Source organism: Gopherus evgoodei, chromosome 2 (genome assembly GCF_007399415.2).
Source record: "Gopherus evgoodei ecotype Sinaloan lineage chromosome 2, rGopEvg1_v1.p, whole genome shotgun sequence".
Taxonomy (NCBI): domain Eukaryota; kingdom Metazoa; phylum Chordata; order Testudines; family Testudinidae; genus Gopherus; species Gopherus evgoodei.
In genome coordinates this window covers 250,576,834-250,596,135 of record NC_044323.1, presented here as the reverse complement: position 1 = coordinate 250,596,135, position 19,302 = coordinate 250,576,834, and the positions used below count along the sequence as shown (strand labels likewise).

General features: G+C 42.3%; 2 protein-coding genes across 3 annotated transcripts in view; both read right to left on the bottom strand.

The window, feature by feature from the left end:
* OSGIN2 (oxidative stress induced growth inhibitor family member 2) overlaps nucleotides 1-11,394 on the bottom strand; it is a 33,675-nt gene extending 22,281 nt beyond the window's left edge. Inside the window, exons 1-2 of one of the 2 annotated variants that reach the window (XM_030553416.1) lie at nucleotides 11,315-11,394; nucleotides 3,822-3,976 (exon numbers count right to left, since the gene is read on the bottom strand). In XM_030553416.1, coding sequence (XP_030409276.1) covers nucleotides 3,822-3,976; nucleotides 11,315-11,358 — 199 coding nt within the window. In that variant the 5' untranslated portion in view covers nucleotides 11,359-11,394. Of the gene's footprint in view, nucleotides 1-553; nucleotides 710-3,821; nucleotides 3,977-11,314 lie in introns of those variants that run through there. The other variant, XM_030553417.1, reaches the window with a different exon arrangement.
* A 3,808-nt stretch (nucleotides 11,395-15,202) lies between these two features.
* LOC115645059 (zinc finger MYM-type protein 1-like) lies at nucleotides 15,203-18,562 on the bottom strand. Its single transcript, XM_030549462.1, has 3 exons — nucleotides 16,880-18,562; nucleotides 16,593-16,816; nucleotides 15,203-15,209 (listed from the first exon to the last, which is right to left on the bottom strand). Exons 1-3 carry the CDS (start codon nucleotides 18,560-18,562, stop codon nucleotides 15,203-15,205), a joined length of 1,914 nt encoding a protein of 637 aa, XP_030405322.1.
* Nucleotides 18,563-19,302: the final 740 nt, after the last annotated feature.

Sequence of the window (19,302 nt, the reverse complement as noted above, 5' to 3'; positions counted from 1 at the left end):
TCCCCAGTAAAACACTTTTTACAACAAGAGGGAGTTTGTTAAATGAAGATTTGTTTCATCTTCTGAGTTTTCCCTTCTCTTTACCTTTATTTTACTTAATAAATGCCAAATAAAAAATTTATTTCGCAGCACAATAGAAAAACCAAGTCCTGGCTCCAAACTGTGAACACAAAGCACTGCTAATACTGTGGCAGCAAAGAATAAAAAATTAGTAACTTAAAAGTAAGTTACCCTAAAAAAAAAAAAAAACTCTCTCCAAGTCCCAACAGCACTATTTATCTGAGTAAGGACTATCTGCATGAATAAGGATTTGCAGGATCAAGTCCTAAAATAGGGAAAGATGACAGACAAAGGTCAGGGGAGACTAAGGGAAGGACAAAATAAGCTTAAAATAATTGTGTAATGAATACATCATGTTACTCATTTTATTACTAAATTTGTGCAGTGGGAAGACACTAAGGCTATGTCTACACTTGCAGAGTTTTTGCGCTATCAGTTTCACTGCTGATAAGAAACCAGTAAAAGAAAGGCACTGGTTTGTGTTCTCACTTACTTCCACAGGCATCAGATCATGTTCCCATCTGCAGCACTTCCATCGTGGATGAGAGCAGCGCACTGAGGGCAACTATCCCACAGTGCAGCTCTCTCCATTTTGAGGATAGGTCTTGAGGGGAGGGGGATGATCACAGAGCATCCTGGGTCCCTGCACAGCCTGCTCTCCCCAAACACTAATCAGCTGCAGTAGATCAGCATTGCTCCAAGCAGGGGATCATTTGCCCCGTGGAGCATCCATTGTCACCAGGCCAGATAAGTGAGCACTTGCCAAGAAAACAGGAAGGGGAGTTTCAAAGTTCCCAGGTCTTTACAGGGGGAGGAGCAGATGTCTGTTTACCTGGTGTCAGAGCAGCAGAGCTGCTGACCAGAGTGGTCACCTAGGCACTGTGGGATATCCTCCGGAGACTAAAAGCTGTGTAAACAGAAAGAACGTTTCTTCACTTACACATCACTGCAAAAGTATCACAGGTAAGAACTGTATGCCTTCTGAGTTTCACAGCAAAAAGTCACTGGCAAGTGTAGATGCTCCCATGTTTTTTGCGCAAAAAAAGGGACTTTTTGCGCTTTAAATGGCAAGTGTAGACATGCCCTAACATTGGGAAACTAAAAGAAAGATGGGCAACGAATGAGGGATGGGAAGGAAGACTGGGAGATTACATGGCATACATGAGGAAGATCATTTCAGTCACAAGAGGCAGCACAGGAGAAAGCACAGAGGCACTTGGAGAAAGATCAAGATGAAATACAGTGAACAAACTTGCCAGTCTCTCTTACTAAAGTATTATTTCAAATCTTTAAGACTTCTTACTTGCAACAGGCGCATATTAGAGATAATAGGCTGTCCACTGAGGGATCAAGTTATAAGATTTCCAGTTCTAAAATATATGATTTAAAAAAGTGTTCGGACATATTTGGGATAAAAATGTTTATTTTTCACTGGAAGAAGTTATGGCTGCTGCATTTGATGTGGGCAAGTAGGGGAGTTCTGAAGGCAGCAGCAGTACTTAGCACAGGTATTTGTATAATGCACAATTATTGAAAACTACTTATTTGAATCAGGAACCATATGGCAGTCCTGGACCATGCCAGGAAATTTTTTCTTCCTGCAGCGTATGAAACTCACCATAGCAATAGATGCCTCGGTCATTTCCAGGTTAACATATTATTATGGGCACTATGTTTGGCTAATAATGATGCATCAGATGAGACAGAGTTCAGCACCTTGCTTTGACCACTCAGCAGCTGGGGAAGATCCCAGAACTCAAGCTCCAGCCCAAGCTCGGACATCCACACTGCAACTGTACGGCCCCTTAGCCCAAGTCAACCGACACAGGGCAGTCACAGGTGTTTTACTGCAGTGTGGACATATCCACAGGATCCACTCCTGAAGAATTTATTTCTTCTAGCAGTTTGTCATTTGTCAACCTTTGTAGTACAAGCCTTTAATAAACTGTTTTATCAAGTCTACAGTTTAACAACTTAAACTGATTATCTTGGTGAAGAATCAGTTTTATGGTGTGTTTATTTTAATTGCTAACAGCACCCAGACACTATAATGATTGCTGTATCAGAAAAAAGTTGAATAAATACAGTTCGGGATGGATTTTAAAAAAAAAATCAGTGATTTAAAATAAACACAAATTGAATTTTTAAAATTTAAAATAGATACAAAAAATTAAGCAGTATATGTTTTCTGCCAAAGTTTTGAAGAAAGTCAAACCAACAGGTTGAAGTCACTGGCTAAGCACCTGGAACTACAGTCTGCTGAAGTGCTAAAACAGCTTTTGACAGCTGTAGGCACTTCTGCAGATGCAGAGAGAATATTTTCTTCATTTAAATTCAGTGAGTTGAGTTCCATGATTAGTTCAAAGCTAAAAACCAATAGATGTTGACAAAGCAGGAAAGCTTGTTTTCTCTTCCAATCTAGTAATAAAAACTAGGTGTGAGAGGATGAGTTCTACTAGTTCTGAAGTATCAAAGGACATGATGATAAGAATCAGCTGAACTCACTAACTGCAGATATTGCTTCCTTTGTTTAATAAATCAGTTATTTTTAAATGCAAAACATTTTGATAAGCTTTTTGACAAAAAAATTTTTCTTATGTATACAGTACATTAAAGTAGTTATTAACTACTTTAAAAAGTTTTAAAATGCTGTTTTGGTATTTTTAATTGAATTGAAATTTCCATACCAGAGTGGGACACAAATCACAAACAAAAAAAATTAATCAGCTAGTAAATAAGAAATGAATTATTCACCGTTTTCTAATATAATAAAAAATATAAAAATTAGGAATCTGAATAAATATAAGTTAAGCTATATAATTACTCAAATGTCTATAGATATAGAGTATCTTCCTTGCAAAAAGAAACACCACGTTTAGTGTAGAGGCAATTTTTAGTTGCAAAACCATGTTTTATGATTATCAACCAATGAAAAATCAACCTTTGTTTAGGAGAATATGTAAAAAGTAAAATGCAAAACATGATTAAAAATCAATTTTAACTGATTCCTGCTTGCTGATTTAAATGATGATTACAGTGAGTTAAATAATCAATTTTGATTTAAATCAATCTATCCTGATAGACTTATGTCTCAGTAACTGTAATTGTACTATACAAAAATTGCCTAATTGTAATGTTTGCATCTTCCAGTCTAATCCATTCAAACAAAGCGTTCCCCAAGTCCAGTCTTAATGACATAAGTAGGACTTCATGCAGGCATAAAAGTGTGCTCAAGTATATCAGATTGCAGAATTGAGGCATAAATCTCTACTGCACTCAAATCTGGTATCTGCCAACAAACTCACCATTCACGCCAAAACACTGCTGCCTCAACATCTTCCAGTAAAATAAACATTTTCAGTTCAAATACATTTCAATGATAACCAGTCATTTGACTTAATCATAGAAGATTAGGGTTGGAAGGGACCTCAGAAGGTCATCTAGTCCAACCCCCTGTTCAAAGCAGGACCAGTCCCCAGACAGATTTTCACCCTAGTTCCCTAATTGTCCCTCTCAAGGACTGAACTCTCAACCCTGGGTTTAGCAGGCCAATCTCAAACCACCGAGCTATCCCTGACAACTCGATGGTAATATTATTAACTGTACTAATTGTATCAATCTAACAAACACCTTCACGTTGGAGATGGGTTATCATTTGGCAAACACCAACTTATTTAATTATAAATGGATTTGCATTCCTGGTTCTTACAAAAGTAATGGTAGTGCCAGAGAACACAAAATAATCTCTGGAAATAACTCACCTATTATTACTATTGGCAGAGTCAGGAGCGGGTCCCCAGTCAGAGTGGTTTCTTCTAGTAAGGGCATTCTTTTGTCTTTCCTCCCAAGGTTGTCACCAAAATGCTGCACTAAGGAGCTCAAAAGTTGTCCTTCACTTTCAGAGCCACTGTAATTTCTATTTGAGAAAAAACATCAGTTGAGCATTACAGCACATTCTTCAAAAATTAAGTCACTACTGGATCATTGCCTTAAAACTGTCAAATTGATAAAAAAAAACTCTGCATTACGCAAAAGTAAAACAAACACTAATCAGTTCATATACAGAATTTTATTCTTCAGTATAACTTTTCCCACATCAAATATTGCTTCTTTGCTACAATAATGGGGGGAAAAAACCTATTTCCTCCAAAAAAGATCACAAAAGGATACAGACGGCAAAAGAAAAGGACCTGCAGAATATAATCTAGTGTGTGTCTCATTCAAATTCAGTGTCCGATTATAAATCTAGTGATTTAAACTATTGCTTCCCCACACCCTTTTTATATCTTAAATGTAATAAATATTTGGTTCTTGGCAATAATTGCCTACCAGGCTTTCAGCAATGCCAAAGCTTAGGTCAGACATTTATCAACCTATAAACATGGTATTTAATTACAAAGGTTTTTTTCCCTAAAATCGGTCAAAAAATTAAATGCAATACTTTCCAAAGTTTTACTAGACATTGATATAATTGATAAATTACATACACCTGGAGAACTTGGGATAATTTATATTGAAATTACAACTCCAGTTCAATGCAAAAATAACTTATTAAAAATAATCAACAGACTCTCTAATGAACTCACAGATATTCTGAATTGAACAAGAACAATTTCAATAGACTGTTTCTGCTAAATTCACTCCCAATAATATAATCCTTTTAGATTCAAAAATTCACTATTTGTTTTATTGTGGCCAAGTGTGAGATAACTACCTCAAAATAGATCCTTGTCCCAAGAAGTTTATAGACTACTTGGATTTCTGTTAGATTAAACAGCACTGTACAAACTCCTCTCCTTGAATCATTTTGTGGTGTTAATAGAGCACATTCTTTATTGGTATATCTAAAAGGATACTGGCAGGTTAAAAGAACAGGAGTACTTGTGGCACCTAAGAGACTAACAAATTTATTTCAGTATGAGCTTTCGTGACACTATCATAGGACCTAATCACATCAGCCATGCTATCAGGGGCTCATTCACCTGCACATCTACCAACGTGATATATGCCATCATGTGCCAGCAATGCCCTCTCCCATGTACATTGGCCAAACCGGACAGACTCTACACAAAAGAATAAATGGACACAAATCTGACATCAAGAATCATAACATTCAAAAACCAGTGGGAGAACACTTCAACCTCTCTAACCACTCAGTGACAGACTTGAAGGTGGCAATTTTGCAACAAAGAAACTTCAAAAAGACTCCAAAGAGAGACTACTGAACTCGAATTAATATGCAAATTAGATACAATTAACTCAGGCCTAAACAGAGACTGGGAAAGGTTGGGTCATTACACTAACTGAATCTATTTCCCTATGTTAGGTTCTCCTCACACCTTCTATGGGTCATGTTAATTATCACTTCAAAAGTTTTTTTTCCTCCTGCTGATGATAGCTCATCCCAATTGATTAGACTCTTCCTGTCGGTATGCATACTTCCACCTTTTCATGTTCTCTGTATGTATAAATATCTCCTGTCTGTGTGTTCCATTCTATGCATCTGAAGAAGTGAGCTCTAGCTCACGAAAGCTCATGCTGAAATAAATTTGTTAGTCTCTAAGGTGCCACAAGTACTCCTGTTCTTTTTGCGGATACAGACTAACATGGCGGCTACTCTGAAACCTGGCAGGTTAAAAGTAATCTAAAAATCAAGTTCTTACCTATTGTAGGGCACTCCAAATTCTTTAAGATTTGAAATCATTAAAAAATATAATTTACTTTTTTAGGACTGTTTTTAAGGACAGGGACACCAAAACTCCAGTATTACCACTTCCCAACCAGGCAGGTACTCCCAGATATTTTAAGTGAATAAAGTTGCTGACTAATTAAACCGTTATCCATTGTCTTCTGTCTTTCTTCTGGCATGGCTGGACAATGCTAGTAAGTGCCTCTCCACCTATTTTCCCCAGAAACTAGAGTAAAGAGGCTCACTGTCTTACTGAGTCTACTAAAATTGACAATTACTGTTATAGTATCACTAGCCTACTGTGATGATATTTTTTTAAAGGAAGCATATAACTGCTTTTTTTGCATTTCACTCAGCTTGGAAACTAAAAATAGATTAGTTTCATCCGACTCCTCCTCCAAGAGCATATTTGTTCTCAAATGAACTTGCATACTGCTGCAAAGTTTGATTTCCAAGCACTGTAGCAGACTCAGTTTAAACAAATAACTTTACATTGGAATATTTAAAAGAAAAATCATGAGAATATTTTGACTAAATTGTGGGCGTAAATCAACCAGCTGTGTCTCTTTAAATCTAACTATCCTTTGTCTCCCCTATTATGTTCTTGGCATCCATAATGTTAAAAGTAATAAGGTGTCACTGAGACGTGTTTGTGTTCATGTAAAGTGCATAACATATTCTTTAGTTAGGCAGCAGTATCTTGTATATAGATACTCTTCTCTAAGATTCAAATACATTGCACTGTACCATTTGGTTTGAAGTTCTAAGTTCCCACACAAAATTGAAGGACTGTGGTGTCCTTGATAAAGTGGATTCTTCTGTAGTAGGATGCAACACCATATATTCACTGTGTTTATCTCACGATAGAAGCTATTTGAGATGAGTTTCTTCTTGGTTCTTCATCAGCCAGGCAACACAGAACAGTACATTAAAATTAAACTAAAAGCACTATTCTTTAAGTATTTAACTGAATCCAACTTTTAATTTATATCCTACAGAAAAAAATCTTTGTTAACTTTGGGTTAAGACTGTAGGACTGCACCAGCACAAACCATGAAAAGAAAGAAAGGCAGCTAAACAACTCAACACGTTACCGACATTCCACTCATCAGTTCCCCTTTCCAATTAACTCCAGCCAACCACACTCCATATATCTTCATCCACATCTCGAGCAACTAACATGTAGCCCTAATGCCAACTATGCAAATAATAAACCTTTACATAATATGCAGATTTCTGTTCCAATTTCTACTTAACAGATAAAAACTAAATTCAAATCATTCCTGCTAACCTTTTCTCAGCAAAATTTCATTCAACCCCTTAGAATCCCTGTCATGGTATAACCCCCCCCCCCCCCCTCTGAACCTTAGCATCCAAAAGATGGGGTACCAGCATGAATTCCTCTAAGCTCAATTACCAGCTTAGTACTTGTAGCGCTGCCACCAACCAGGAATTCCAGTGCCTGGTACACTCTAGTCCCCCCAAAACCTTGCCCAGGGACCCCCAAGACCCAGACCCTCTGGATCTTAACACAAGGAAAGTAAACCCTTTCCCTCACCGTTGCCTCTCCCAGACTTCCCCTCCCTGGGTTACCCTGGAAGATCACTGTGATTCAAACTCCTTGAATCTTAAAACAGAGGAAAATTTACCTTCCCCCCTCCTTCTCTCTCCCCCTCCCAGACTCTCCCTGAGAGAGAAAGTAATCCTAACACAGAGAGAAAATAACCTCTCTCTCTCTCCCTTCCCTCCTTTCTCCCCACCAATCCCCTGGTGGATCCAGACCCAGTTCCCTGGGGTCTCACCAGAATAAAAAAACAATCAGGTTCTTAAACAAGAAAAGCTTTTAATTAAAGAAAGAAAAAACAGTAAAAATTATCTTTGTAAATTAAAGATGGAATATGTTACAGGGTCTTTCAGCTATAGACACTGGGAATACCCTCCCAGCCTAAGTATACAAGTACAAATTAAAATCCTTTCAGCAAAATACAGATTTGAACTCCTTCCAGCCAAATACACATTTGCAAATAAAGAAAACAAACATAAGCCTAACTCGCTTTATCTACCTAGTACTTACTATTCTGGTCATATAAGAGACTGTATCAGAGAGATTGGAGAGAAACCGGGTTGCACGCCTGGTCACTCTCAGAACCCAGAGAGAACAACACTAACAGCACACACAAAAACTTCCCTCCCTCAAGATTTGAAAGTATCCTGTCCCCTGACTGGTCCTCTGGTCAGGTGACAGCCAGGCTCGCTGAACTTGTTAACTCTTTACAGTCAAAAGAGACATGAAGTACTCCTGTTTTATTAACCCTTAACTATCTGTTTATGACAATCCCCAAAGCCTTTCTTGCTATGCCTGTCTCCTCACATACCCACTCACACCCAGCTTCCTCTCTCCCTCTTACAGCCCTACCCGGGATATCAGAAGTAGCTGATGGATATGATCAGTCTACAAAGGCCCAAAAGCCTGATTAAAAGAAAATAGTTATGAGATTAATTGTGAAATTTCAAAAGTGATGTGTGTCTGGTCTATAGTATTATTTGAACATAAAAGATACATTTGGATTTTGTAGGGTCTATGAATGTTTAGCTAAAGGTACCAAAAGAAATGTTAAGAAAACATGATAAATTCAAAAGTGGGCCAATTAAAAATGTATCCTCTACTTAAGTTAGTATATTTGATTAAAATATTACATAGAAAATTAGTTTGTTCTCTGAAGAGTTATCGTGTCAGCTCTGGAGATTAAGTTTAATTATTACAATGTGAAACAGCAATTTTAGTCCTACTTTAAGTGAAAATCTCAACGAGGGCTTAACTAAAGAGTTACTAATGCCATCTCCTTTCTAATCTTAAACCAAATATGAATGTAAAACCCAAAACAATTTTTCTGTAACAAGGATAACATACATCATTATAACCTTGATAGACAACTTTGGGAGTGGGGGGGATTTGCTAACATGACTATGGCTCTTATCCTGAATAACTACAAGTGGACACAATGGTTTGTCAGTTACAGAGTCACGGCCAAATAATGCTATCATGGTCATAACAAAGGCATCTAGTAGTATGTTTTCTTCAGATAACTAAATTTAAAATTAGCTTCCTTATTTATTACAAGCTAATACTTTTAGGGTTTTTTTGTTTTGATTTTTTAGTTATCAGTGCAGAAAAGTTGTCAAGGAAAAAGTTAGATTATATATAAATAATATAAAATCTAAGTCAAGATTTTCTTTCCAGACCAAATCATATCAAATTCTTCTGTAGCATCTATCATTTAACTGGCCACGGCATAGTTTTGTCGGAATGATGCTTTACCCAACGCTATAAATTTTAAAATACTGGAAACTTAATTTAAGCCACCCTTTCTTCAATAGACAATTTCCAGTTTTAAGTGATTCCTATTCCAGTACAATTTTTAGAAAAATACTTCTGCTAAGCCCACCCTTGGGTGAGAGATAAATACAGGTTCTAGACTTCACTAAAATATAGGCTCAAACTTAAATTTTGTAAAAACAAGCTTTTAAAAATTTTAACACCAATAAAAATGTTTTTAAAACAAATGTCCACTGAAAATAGTTGTTCATTAAACAAAATCCCATTCAGTGTTTGAAACCCAGACACTGCTGTACTAAGAACACAGAAATAAAAGGGAGAATCAACAAATGTGAAAACTACTTCACTGATTTTTCACTGTCCAAGTTGAAATAGAAGAGAAGTATACAAACAGCATAGTAGTGACTAGTATATTTTTTTCCACCTTTCAATTCTTTTACTTTTAAATCTAAAGTGCTAAAATAATAAGTAAACAAATGTTTGTTTATAACAGGATTTCTAAGTTGACAGTGTCTCAGTCCGTTCAAAGTTTAAGACTACAGGAATACCGTACATTAATTTTTTCGACACCCATAGTAATTATTATAATCCCTACTTTACAGTTGAGTAAATGCACCAAAACCTTGTGCACACTGAGCCAAAGGCACTACAGTTTTGTCTAAATTGAGCTTTTTCTTACAATCTCTCACCGTCCAGACATGTTCTTGAACAAGGTTAAATGACAGGGCTGTAGAAACATCAGCAGCTAGTCTACACTAATGCGCTAGCCACTGCTAGCACCAGTGAAGTTACAATGGAGACCGAAGCTTGAGAATAAAGCTCAGTGCAGACAGAGCTAGAGAGTTTAAGTGATTTGTCCAATCACACAATTTCTGTGGCACATTCAGGAACAGAAACTAGATCTCCCGACTCCCAGTCCTATGCTTTAACCACTAGATATATTTTTCCAAATACACAAAACAAAATAGGAGTAGGGATGAACATACAAATAATAGCTCCCTAAAAAACACCCAACAACATTTTATGGTTAAAAAACTACAATGAGCACCAAATATTCAGCAAATACTCTGAATTTGCATTCTTAAAAATAGCATGCAATTATTTTCTGCACACAATCTTAGGCATGCCCATTTTTGTATACATATATACATGTGTGATTCCACAGCCAGAAGAGCCAGAGGATGGAGTCAGTACTAACACAGGCTGGCTACTGGAGATCTGGTCTTTTACTCCCATTAATACACACTTGTCTCTGCCCCAACCCCCAACCATACCCAGACACAACCATGTCTCCTAAATTCTCTCCCCCACAACCTGATCCCCCCCACATCCTTCCATTGTCCCCTATTTCTGTCCCCCCACAGCTCTCCCCTCCCACCCCTATTTGGCTCATACTCCAAACCTGTTCCTTCACCTCCCTACCCCTACCCACATCACAGCCATTCCTGTCACAACACCATCTCCCTGCTCCCTACCCACAAGATGGTCATTCCTCTTGTAACCCCACCTCCCCGCCCCCAACACTCATCACAGCCATTCCCTTCGCAACCCCACCTTCCCTGGCCCAGACTACCCCCATCACAGCCATTCTCTTTGTGACCCCACCATCCTGCCCCCACACACACCACTACTCTCATCACAGCCCTTCTTGACCCCAACATCCCACCCCTCTACCACCATCACAGCCATTCTCCTTGCAACTCCATCCCCCCACATCCCACCCTATCACAACCGTTGCCCTTGTGACCCCACCTTCCTACACCCCCACCTTTACCCCATCATCATTCTCCTCACCGCCGCCCTGCCCCTCCACACCCCTACCCCTATTACTACCATTCCCCTCGCAACCCCACCAACCTGCCCCCCGACATCCATCATGACCATTCCCTTCACAACCCCACCTTAACCCCCGCTCCCCCACTACCCTTATCACAGCCCTTCCTGACTCCACCATCATGCCCCCCACCACAGCCATTCCCCTGGGGACCCCACATCTACCGCCATCACAGCCAAACCCTTTGCAACCCCCCCCCCCCATCTTGTCCCGCAGATACACCCCTACCCACATCACGGCCATTCCCCTGGGGATCCCACTTCCCCACCCCAATCACGGCCACTGCTCTCCCGCGTGTCCACCCCGGCCTCTCTCAACCTGCAGCGGGACTGGGCGTGCGGCTTCCGCACGGGAGCGGGCAGGCGCCTTGCCCCACAGACCGGCGGGGATTCACCTGAAGTGGCGGGCCAAGGAGCAGCGGCAGCACCACACCGGCATGGGCGGGCGGACGCGGGGAGCCGGCTGGCGGCTGAGCTGAGCGGCGGCTGGTCCGGGCTGCGCTGCGCTGCGCTGCTCCGCCTCCTCTCGCGGCCGCCGCACTGGGGCCCGGCTGGCTCGGTGCCTCTTCTCCGCCCGGCGGCCTCAGGTCACGCCGGGGAGGAGCCGGAACCGGCGGGGTGGGGCCGCGCCTGGGCGGGGACTGCTGCCGTCTCCGCTGTGGAGAGGCGGCGGAGGGGAAGGGGCCGGGCCGCGGGAGGTGAGACAGCAAGCGGCGCGCAAGAGTCTGATCGCGGGCCACAGAGGGGTCAGGATGGGGCAAGTGATGGAGTCTCGGGAAACGGGTATTGGGCATTCCGGCCCGTGCGGGTGAGCAGCCCCAAGCCAGCCCAACAGCGAGCTCGTCCCTACGACCCGTCACAGCCCCGGCCTTTCTCCTAGCCCCATACAGCAACACCCTGCAACCCCTTCCTTCTTCCACCTTACCCCAAACAGCAACACCCCCATAGCTCCTTCTTCCACCCTACCTCCATACAGCAACACCCTGCAACCCCTTCCTCCTTCCACCTTACCCCAAACAGCAACACCCCCATAGCTCCTTCTTCCACCCTACCCCCATACAGCAACACCCTGCAACCCCTTCCTTCTTCCACCTTACCCCCAAACAGCAACACCCCCATAGCTCCTTCTTCCACCCTACCCCCAAACAGCAACACCCTGCAACCCCTTCCTTCTTCCACCTTACCCCAAACAGCAACACCCCCATAGCTCCTTCTTCCACCCTACCCCCATACAGCAACACCCTGCAACCCCTTCCTTCTTCCACCTTACCCCCAAACAGCAACACCCCCATAGCTCCTTCTTCCACCCTACCCCCATACAGCAACACCCTGCAACCCCTTCCTCCTTCCACCTTACCCCAAACAGCAACACCCCCATAGCTCCTTCTTCCACCCTACCCCCATACAGTAACACCCTGTAACCCCTTCCTTCTTCCACCTTACCCCCAAACAGCAACACCCCCATAGCTCCTTCTTCCACCTTACCCCCATACAGCAACACCCTGCAACCCCTTCCTTCTTCCACCTTACCCCAAACAGCAACACCCCCATAGCTCCTTCTTCCACCCTACCCCCTTACAGTAACACCCTGCAACCCCTTCCTTCTTCCACCTTACCCCAAAACAGCAACACCCCCATAGCTCCTTCTTCCACCCTACCCCCATACAGCAACACCCTGCAACCCCTTCCTTCTTCCACCTTACCCCAAACAGCAACACCCCCATAGCTCCTTCTTCCACCCTACCCCCATACAGTAACACCCTGTAACCCCTTCCTTCTTCCACCTTACCCCAAACAGCAACACCCCCATAGCTCCTTCTTCCACCCTACCCCCATACAGTAACACCCTGTAACCCCTTCCTTCTTCCACCTTACCCCCAAACAGCAACACCCCCATAGCTCCTTCTTCCACCTTACCCCCATACAGCAACACCCTGCAACCCCTTCCTTCTTCCACCTTACCCCAAACAGCAACACCCCCATAGCTCCTTCTTCCACCCTACCCCCTTACAGTAACACCCTGCAACCCCTTCCTTCTTCCACCTTACCCCAAAACAGCAACACCCCCATAGCTCCTTCTTCCACCCTACCCCCATACAGCAACACCCTGCAACCCCTTCCTTCTTCCACCTTACCCCAAACAGCAACACCCCCATAGCTCCTTCTTCCACCCTACCCCCATACAGTAACACCCTGTAACCCCTTCCTTCTTCCACCTTACCCCCAAACAGCAACACCCCCATAGCTCCTTCTTCCACCCTACCCCCTTACAGCAACACCCTGCAACCCCTTCCTCCTTCCACCTTACCCCAAACAGCAACACCCCCATAGCTCCTTCTTCCACCCTACCCCCATACAGCAACACCCTGCAACCCCTTCCTTCTTCCACCTTACCCCCAAACAGCAACACCCCCATAGCTCCTTCTTCCACCCTACCCCCAAACAGCAACACCCCCATAGCTCCTTCTTCCACCCTACCCCCTTACAGTAACACCCTGCAACCCCTTCCTTCTTCCACTCTGGTCCCAGACAGCAACACCCCCATAGCTCCTTCTTCCACCCTACCCCCAAACAGCAACACCCCCATAGCTCCTTCTTCCACCCTACCCCCTTACAGTAACACCCTGCAACCCCTTTCTTCTTCCACTCTGGTCCCAGACAGCAACACCCCCATAGCTCCTTCTTCCACCCTACCCCCTTACAGTAACACCCTGCAACCCCTTCCTTCTTCCACTCTGGTCCCAGACAGCAACACCCCCATAGCTCCTTCTTCCACCCTACCCCCAAACAGCAACACACCCCATAGCTCCTTCTTCCAACCTACCCCCATACAGCAACACCCCCATAGCTCCTTCTTCCACCCTACCCCCATACAGCAACACCCTGCAAGCCCTTCCTTCTTCCACTCTGGTCCCAGACAGCAACACCCCCATAGCTCCTTCTTTCACCCTACCCCCAAACAGCAACACCCCCATAGCTCCTTCTTCCACCCTACCCCCATACAGCAACACCCTGCAACCCCTTCCTTCTTCCACCTTACCCCCAAACAGCAACACCCCCATAGCTCCTTCTTCCACCCTACCCCCTTACAGTAACACCCTGCAACCCCTTCCTTCTTCCACTCTGGTCCCAGACAGCAACACCCCCATAGCTCCTTCTTCCACCCTACCCCAAACAGCAACACCCCCCATAGCTCCTTCTTCCAACCTACCCCCATACAGCAACACCCGCATAGCTCCTTCTTCCACCCTACCCCCAAACAGCAACACCCCCATAGCTCCTTCTTCCACCCTGCCCATACAGCAACTCCTCCATAGCCCCTTCTTCCATCCTGCCCCCATACACCCCATAGCCCTTTCTACTACCCTGCCCCCAAACAGCAACACCCCCATAGCCCCTTCTTCCACTCTGCCCCTATACAGCAACTCCTCCATAGCCCCTTCTTCCACCCTGCCCCCATACAACACCCCCATAGCCCCCTTCTTCTACCCTGCCCCCAAACAGCAACACCCCATAGCCCCTTCTTCCACCCTACTCCCAAACAGCAACTCCCCCATAGCCCCTTCTTCCACCCTACTCCTATACAGCAGCTTCCCCATAGCCCCTTCTTCCACCCTGCCCCCAAACAGCAACTCCCCCATAGCCCCTTCTTCCACCCTGCCCTCCAAACAGCAACACCCCCATAGCCCCTTCTTCCACCCTGCCCCCAAACAGCAGCTCTCCCATAGCTCCTTCTTCCACCGTACCCCTATACAGCAACTCCCCCATAATTCCTTCTTCCACCCTGCACCCATACAGCAACACCCCCATAGCCCCTTCTTCCACCCTGCCCCCAAAGAGCAACACCCCTTAGCCCCTTCTTCCACCCTGCCCCCAAACAGCAACACCCCTCTCACTGCCACAGAGCAACTCCTGCCCCTGGAAAACAACCCCTCTCTGACCTCTCAGAGACAGCAGCATCCGCTAACACCATTAACAGCCCTTTCCCATGCATACAAAATAGACAATTCCCCCATTGCTTCCTGCGCCACACAGGCTGTAACACTCCCATAACCTGTCACTTGCAGGAATAGCCTTCTTCACACAGTCCACATATAGTAACTCTGTTAGGACCATGGCAGCCAAAGATAGGAGCATGTCAATCACTGTACCTCATCAGGCCAGGAACCCATGTAGTCCCGCATTCTGCATCAGATACTTGAGAGGAAGATGCAAGACATTCCCTAATGGACAATTATGGAATAACTCGCCTATTGGAGAAGTTTCTTCCTACAGCCAAACGCTTATGTCCTGAAACACCAGTGTTGAGATAAAAACATTGAAATTAAGGTGCCTAACATGTGACCCACCAGATTTCTGTGAGCTGTAGTGGGGCTGCAGGAAGTCTGTATTCCTGGCCTGTGCATGACTGACCAATTCTTTGGGCCCTGCTTAGGTTTGCCAATTATGGTTGGATATATTGCAGAAGGTTTCATCACATGACATAATCTTTAATTCTTGGAGACTCCAGAACAATCCTGGAGGGTTGGCAACCCTAGCTCTATTGGAGTGTCTTGAGTGGAACCCGCACATTTAACTGCTGGATTTTGTCCCAGATAATTTAGAACCATTTCTGCACCAAAACGTTTTGCATAGGATTAACCTGTGTAATCATGTGATCTTATTGCTCCTCTGGTTCTCTCTCTCTATTATTAGTAGCAATGTAGAGTTTAGGATCCTTAGCAAGGTATGTATACACTGCAGCTGGGAATGTGCCTCACAGCTGGGTGGGCAGGCTCACACTTATTCTGCTTGAGCTACCCTGCTAACAATAGCAGTGTGGAGACTGCAGCCTGAGCTAGCCACCAACTCTGAGCCCACTGACAGGGCCAGCCTTAGGATTTATGGTGCCCTAGGCGAGATTATTAAACTGGTGCCCCTGTGCCTGATCCGCTCTTAGCAATACAAACATAAGCTTACAGTATTGGAAAACTTGCCACATTCACGTTATTAAAACCAGTTTAACTTAATTAAGCACACTGTAATGCTGATGGACTAACACTAAAGAAGCAGCACTATAGAAAAAATTCTGATATGACAGAATGATGCAAATAATATATTTTTTTAAATTTATCAAAATTTTATTGGAAATTTATATGAAGAGGTATTGAAACAAAGATTTGTTTTTAATTAAAAGCAATCTTTCTGGCTTTTTTGGCTGCAAAATCAGTAATAATGTCATCGTATGACAAAGTTGTGTCTTGTTCGATTGCAAGAATAGCAAGACCAGTTAAGCGTTCCTGACTCATTGTAGAGCGGAGATAGTTTTTAATGAGCTTTAGTTTTGAGAAACTCCGTTCTCCTGATGCTACTGTTACAGGAATTGTCAGTAGAATACGAATGGCAATGTACACATTAGGATATATGTCAACAAGTTTGCGGGTATGAATAAATTGTACAATGTCCATCACCGATTTTGCATGTGGCAACATTGATGACAGTGTACTCAATTCTTTGTACAGTTCAAGTCCATTTAAATCAAAACTATCACTGTGCTTCAGGAGGCTCTCTAGGTTCTTGCACTTTGTCATTAGTTGCTCTTGTTTTCCTATTTCGTTGAATTTAGTTATGTCATACAAAAATCCAAACTGTTCATGGTGTACTTGCAAGGTATTAAACCTTTCATCAACAGCAGATACTGCTTTATCCATCACAACATTAAAAAATTCAACCTCAAATTTCTTTTCTGGATCGTCTATGGGCTCATCTGCTCCTTCATATTCCATTTGTCGTTTTTTCCTTGAAACTCGTGTCACATTCGCACATGGAAATTTTGGTTCTACACCGAGTGCCTGTGCAAGCTCTCTTGCTGTAACCTGTGCTTCTTTGAATCCATGTTCTCTGTATTTCACTAAAAAGTCTTGTGTGTTGTTTAGTAAGGTAAGTGTTGAATCAAGCTGCATCATTGGACTCTGCATTATTTTGCTTACACTTGAGATTTTAACAAGAATGTCAAACCAGATTAGGACAGATGTTAGAAACTTGAAGCTGGATATTTCAGAGGCCAATGACTGTGCTTCACTTTTAGCTTTTGGATCTCTGGCTTCTTCCGAAATAGCAGCCAATGCTTCATAAACTTCCTCAGATTGATATCTCAATGTTTTTACACTTTCTACTCTGCTTTCCCAGCGTGTCTCAGATAGAGGCTTAACGGTAATACCATTGACATGTGCTTTGAATATTTGCCATCGTTGAGTGGAAGCTGAAAAGAGCACGTAAATGCATTGCAGCAAACCAAAAAAAGATATAGCTTCTACAGAAGACTTGGCCATATCACACAATATCAAATTAAGGCTGTGGCATGCACATGGAACAAAAAAAGCTCGTGGATTTTCTCTCAGCAATCTAGCTTGCACGCCAGAAATGCATCCTTTCATATTGGCGCTATTATCATAGCCTTGTCCTCGAATGTTCATTATGGACAATCCCATTTGTTTTAGTTCATCAAGGAGAGTTTGAAGAAGACCAAAACCTGTAGTGTCTTGTACTTCTAAAAATGTGATAAACAATTTCTTAACTGTAATCTGTGCTGAATTACTAATGTTGACAAATCTCACTATTAATGACATCTGTTCTTGATGACTTATGTCTGGAGTGCAATCTAGAATTACGGCAAAATATTTTGCCAAAGTAACCAATGAAACAATTTTGTCTCTCACTTTATTACTCATTAGCATGATCAGTTCATTTTGAATTCTTGGTCCCAAATAGTGGTCTTGTATTTCATTTTCAGTTACTCTTCGGAGATGTTCACTCATCACTCTGTCAAATTTTCCCAGCAGTTGTACAAGGCCCAAAAAATTTCCATTTTGGGGCTGGAATAATTTCTCAACGCTTCCTCTAAAAGCAAGATTGTTTGTTGATAGATATTCAACAATAGATAATAGACGTTCAAGAACACGATGCCAATGCTGCTTTTCTGACTCCAGCAATCTTTGATTTTGGGCATCAAGAGTTGTCTGATTTTTTAACCTTACACTCAGCTCACACCATTTGTGCATACTTTCAATGTGGTATTGTGCCTTTTCATGTTGTGGTAATATGTGACTAAGATTTTTCCAATCATTAATACCCATAGTTGCTATCTTAAAATTGCAACTATTGAAAATCTTGCATGGGAAACAAAATACAGCATCCTTGCATTTAGAGTACACAAGCCACCGTCTGTTGACAATTTCACCATTAGAAAGTCTTTTGTAGTAATTGTTTTTTGTGAATTTCCTACCTCTAATGTCTTTAGGATATTCAAGACCTTTTATTCTCACAGGGCCTTTCTCAAGTATAATGGCACGATATTCGTTGTTTAAAGACTGCGGCCATGTGCCAAGGTCATCTATATCCCATGCTAGTACAGTTTCAACTGTTTTAATTTCTTGTTTTGTGTCTGCATCTGTTTCAAATGATTGTTCTGTGTGTTCTTGCGTTTCTTGAGCTTCATCTGCATAAAAATTTTCTTGGGAAGTTACATGATGATCTTGATCAACTTTGTTGTTTTCATGATGTACAAACTTAAGTATAGAACCCTTCTGTGCTTCTACAGCTAATCCTATTTCATTTTTCCGTTTTCGTTTTTGTGACCCAGAAGGTTGTTTTCGATAGGACATAACTTATAAGGGTGTTTTTTAAAGAAATAACTGTTTAAATTATTGTTATTATCAGAAATATTATTTAAAATAGCTAATATAGGATAGCCATGAGCCTGTGAACTTGAGCTAGTGCGAAGACTGAGAAACAGTAGAGTTGGAAACCCATGTCATTTTTACAAAGCCACTTTTTAGTTTTAAATGTATAATGGGCATCAGTCTTAAAGTTAGTTACAACTCTATATCAACTTTATACTGTAAATAGATCAATGGCATTATCCAGTTTAATAAGCTGGGTTTCCAAACAGTGGGAAAATATAACCCTAGTTTTACTCCTAGGTAAAGCACAAAGTGACCAAAATGAAGTCAGCACAGAATCATCTCATCTAGATTAAGGTAGCACAGAAATGTTACAGAAGTCCTGTTGTGCCTTATTTTTGTTTGGAAAGACATTAGCAATAGCAGCACATTCACATGATAAAATACATGATAAATCACTGCCTCTAAAGGTCCATCAAAAACTGACATTTTCACAGCTCTAGCATGATCTGCTGTACAGATTCTTCACAAAGAAGTGTCCCTGGCCTTTTTAACTCATATTAACTATGTATTTACTTTATGAAAGTTGGAGAAAACATTGTGAAAACGTAAAACATTGGCTGCCCAACTTCTGGGCTGGCAAAAGTTATACTAACTCGGGGAAAAAAAAGCAGGAGAATCTTAGTACAACATATGGTCACTCTATACCAGGGGTCAGCAAC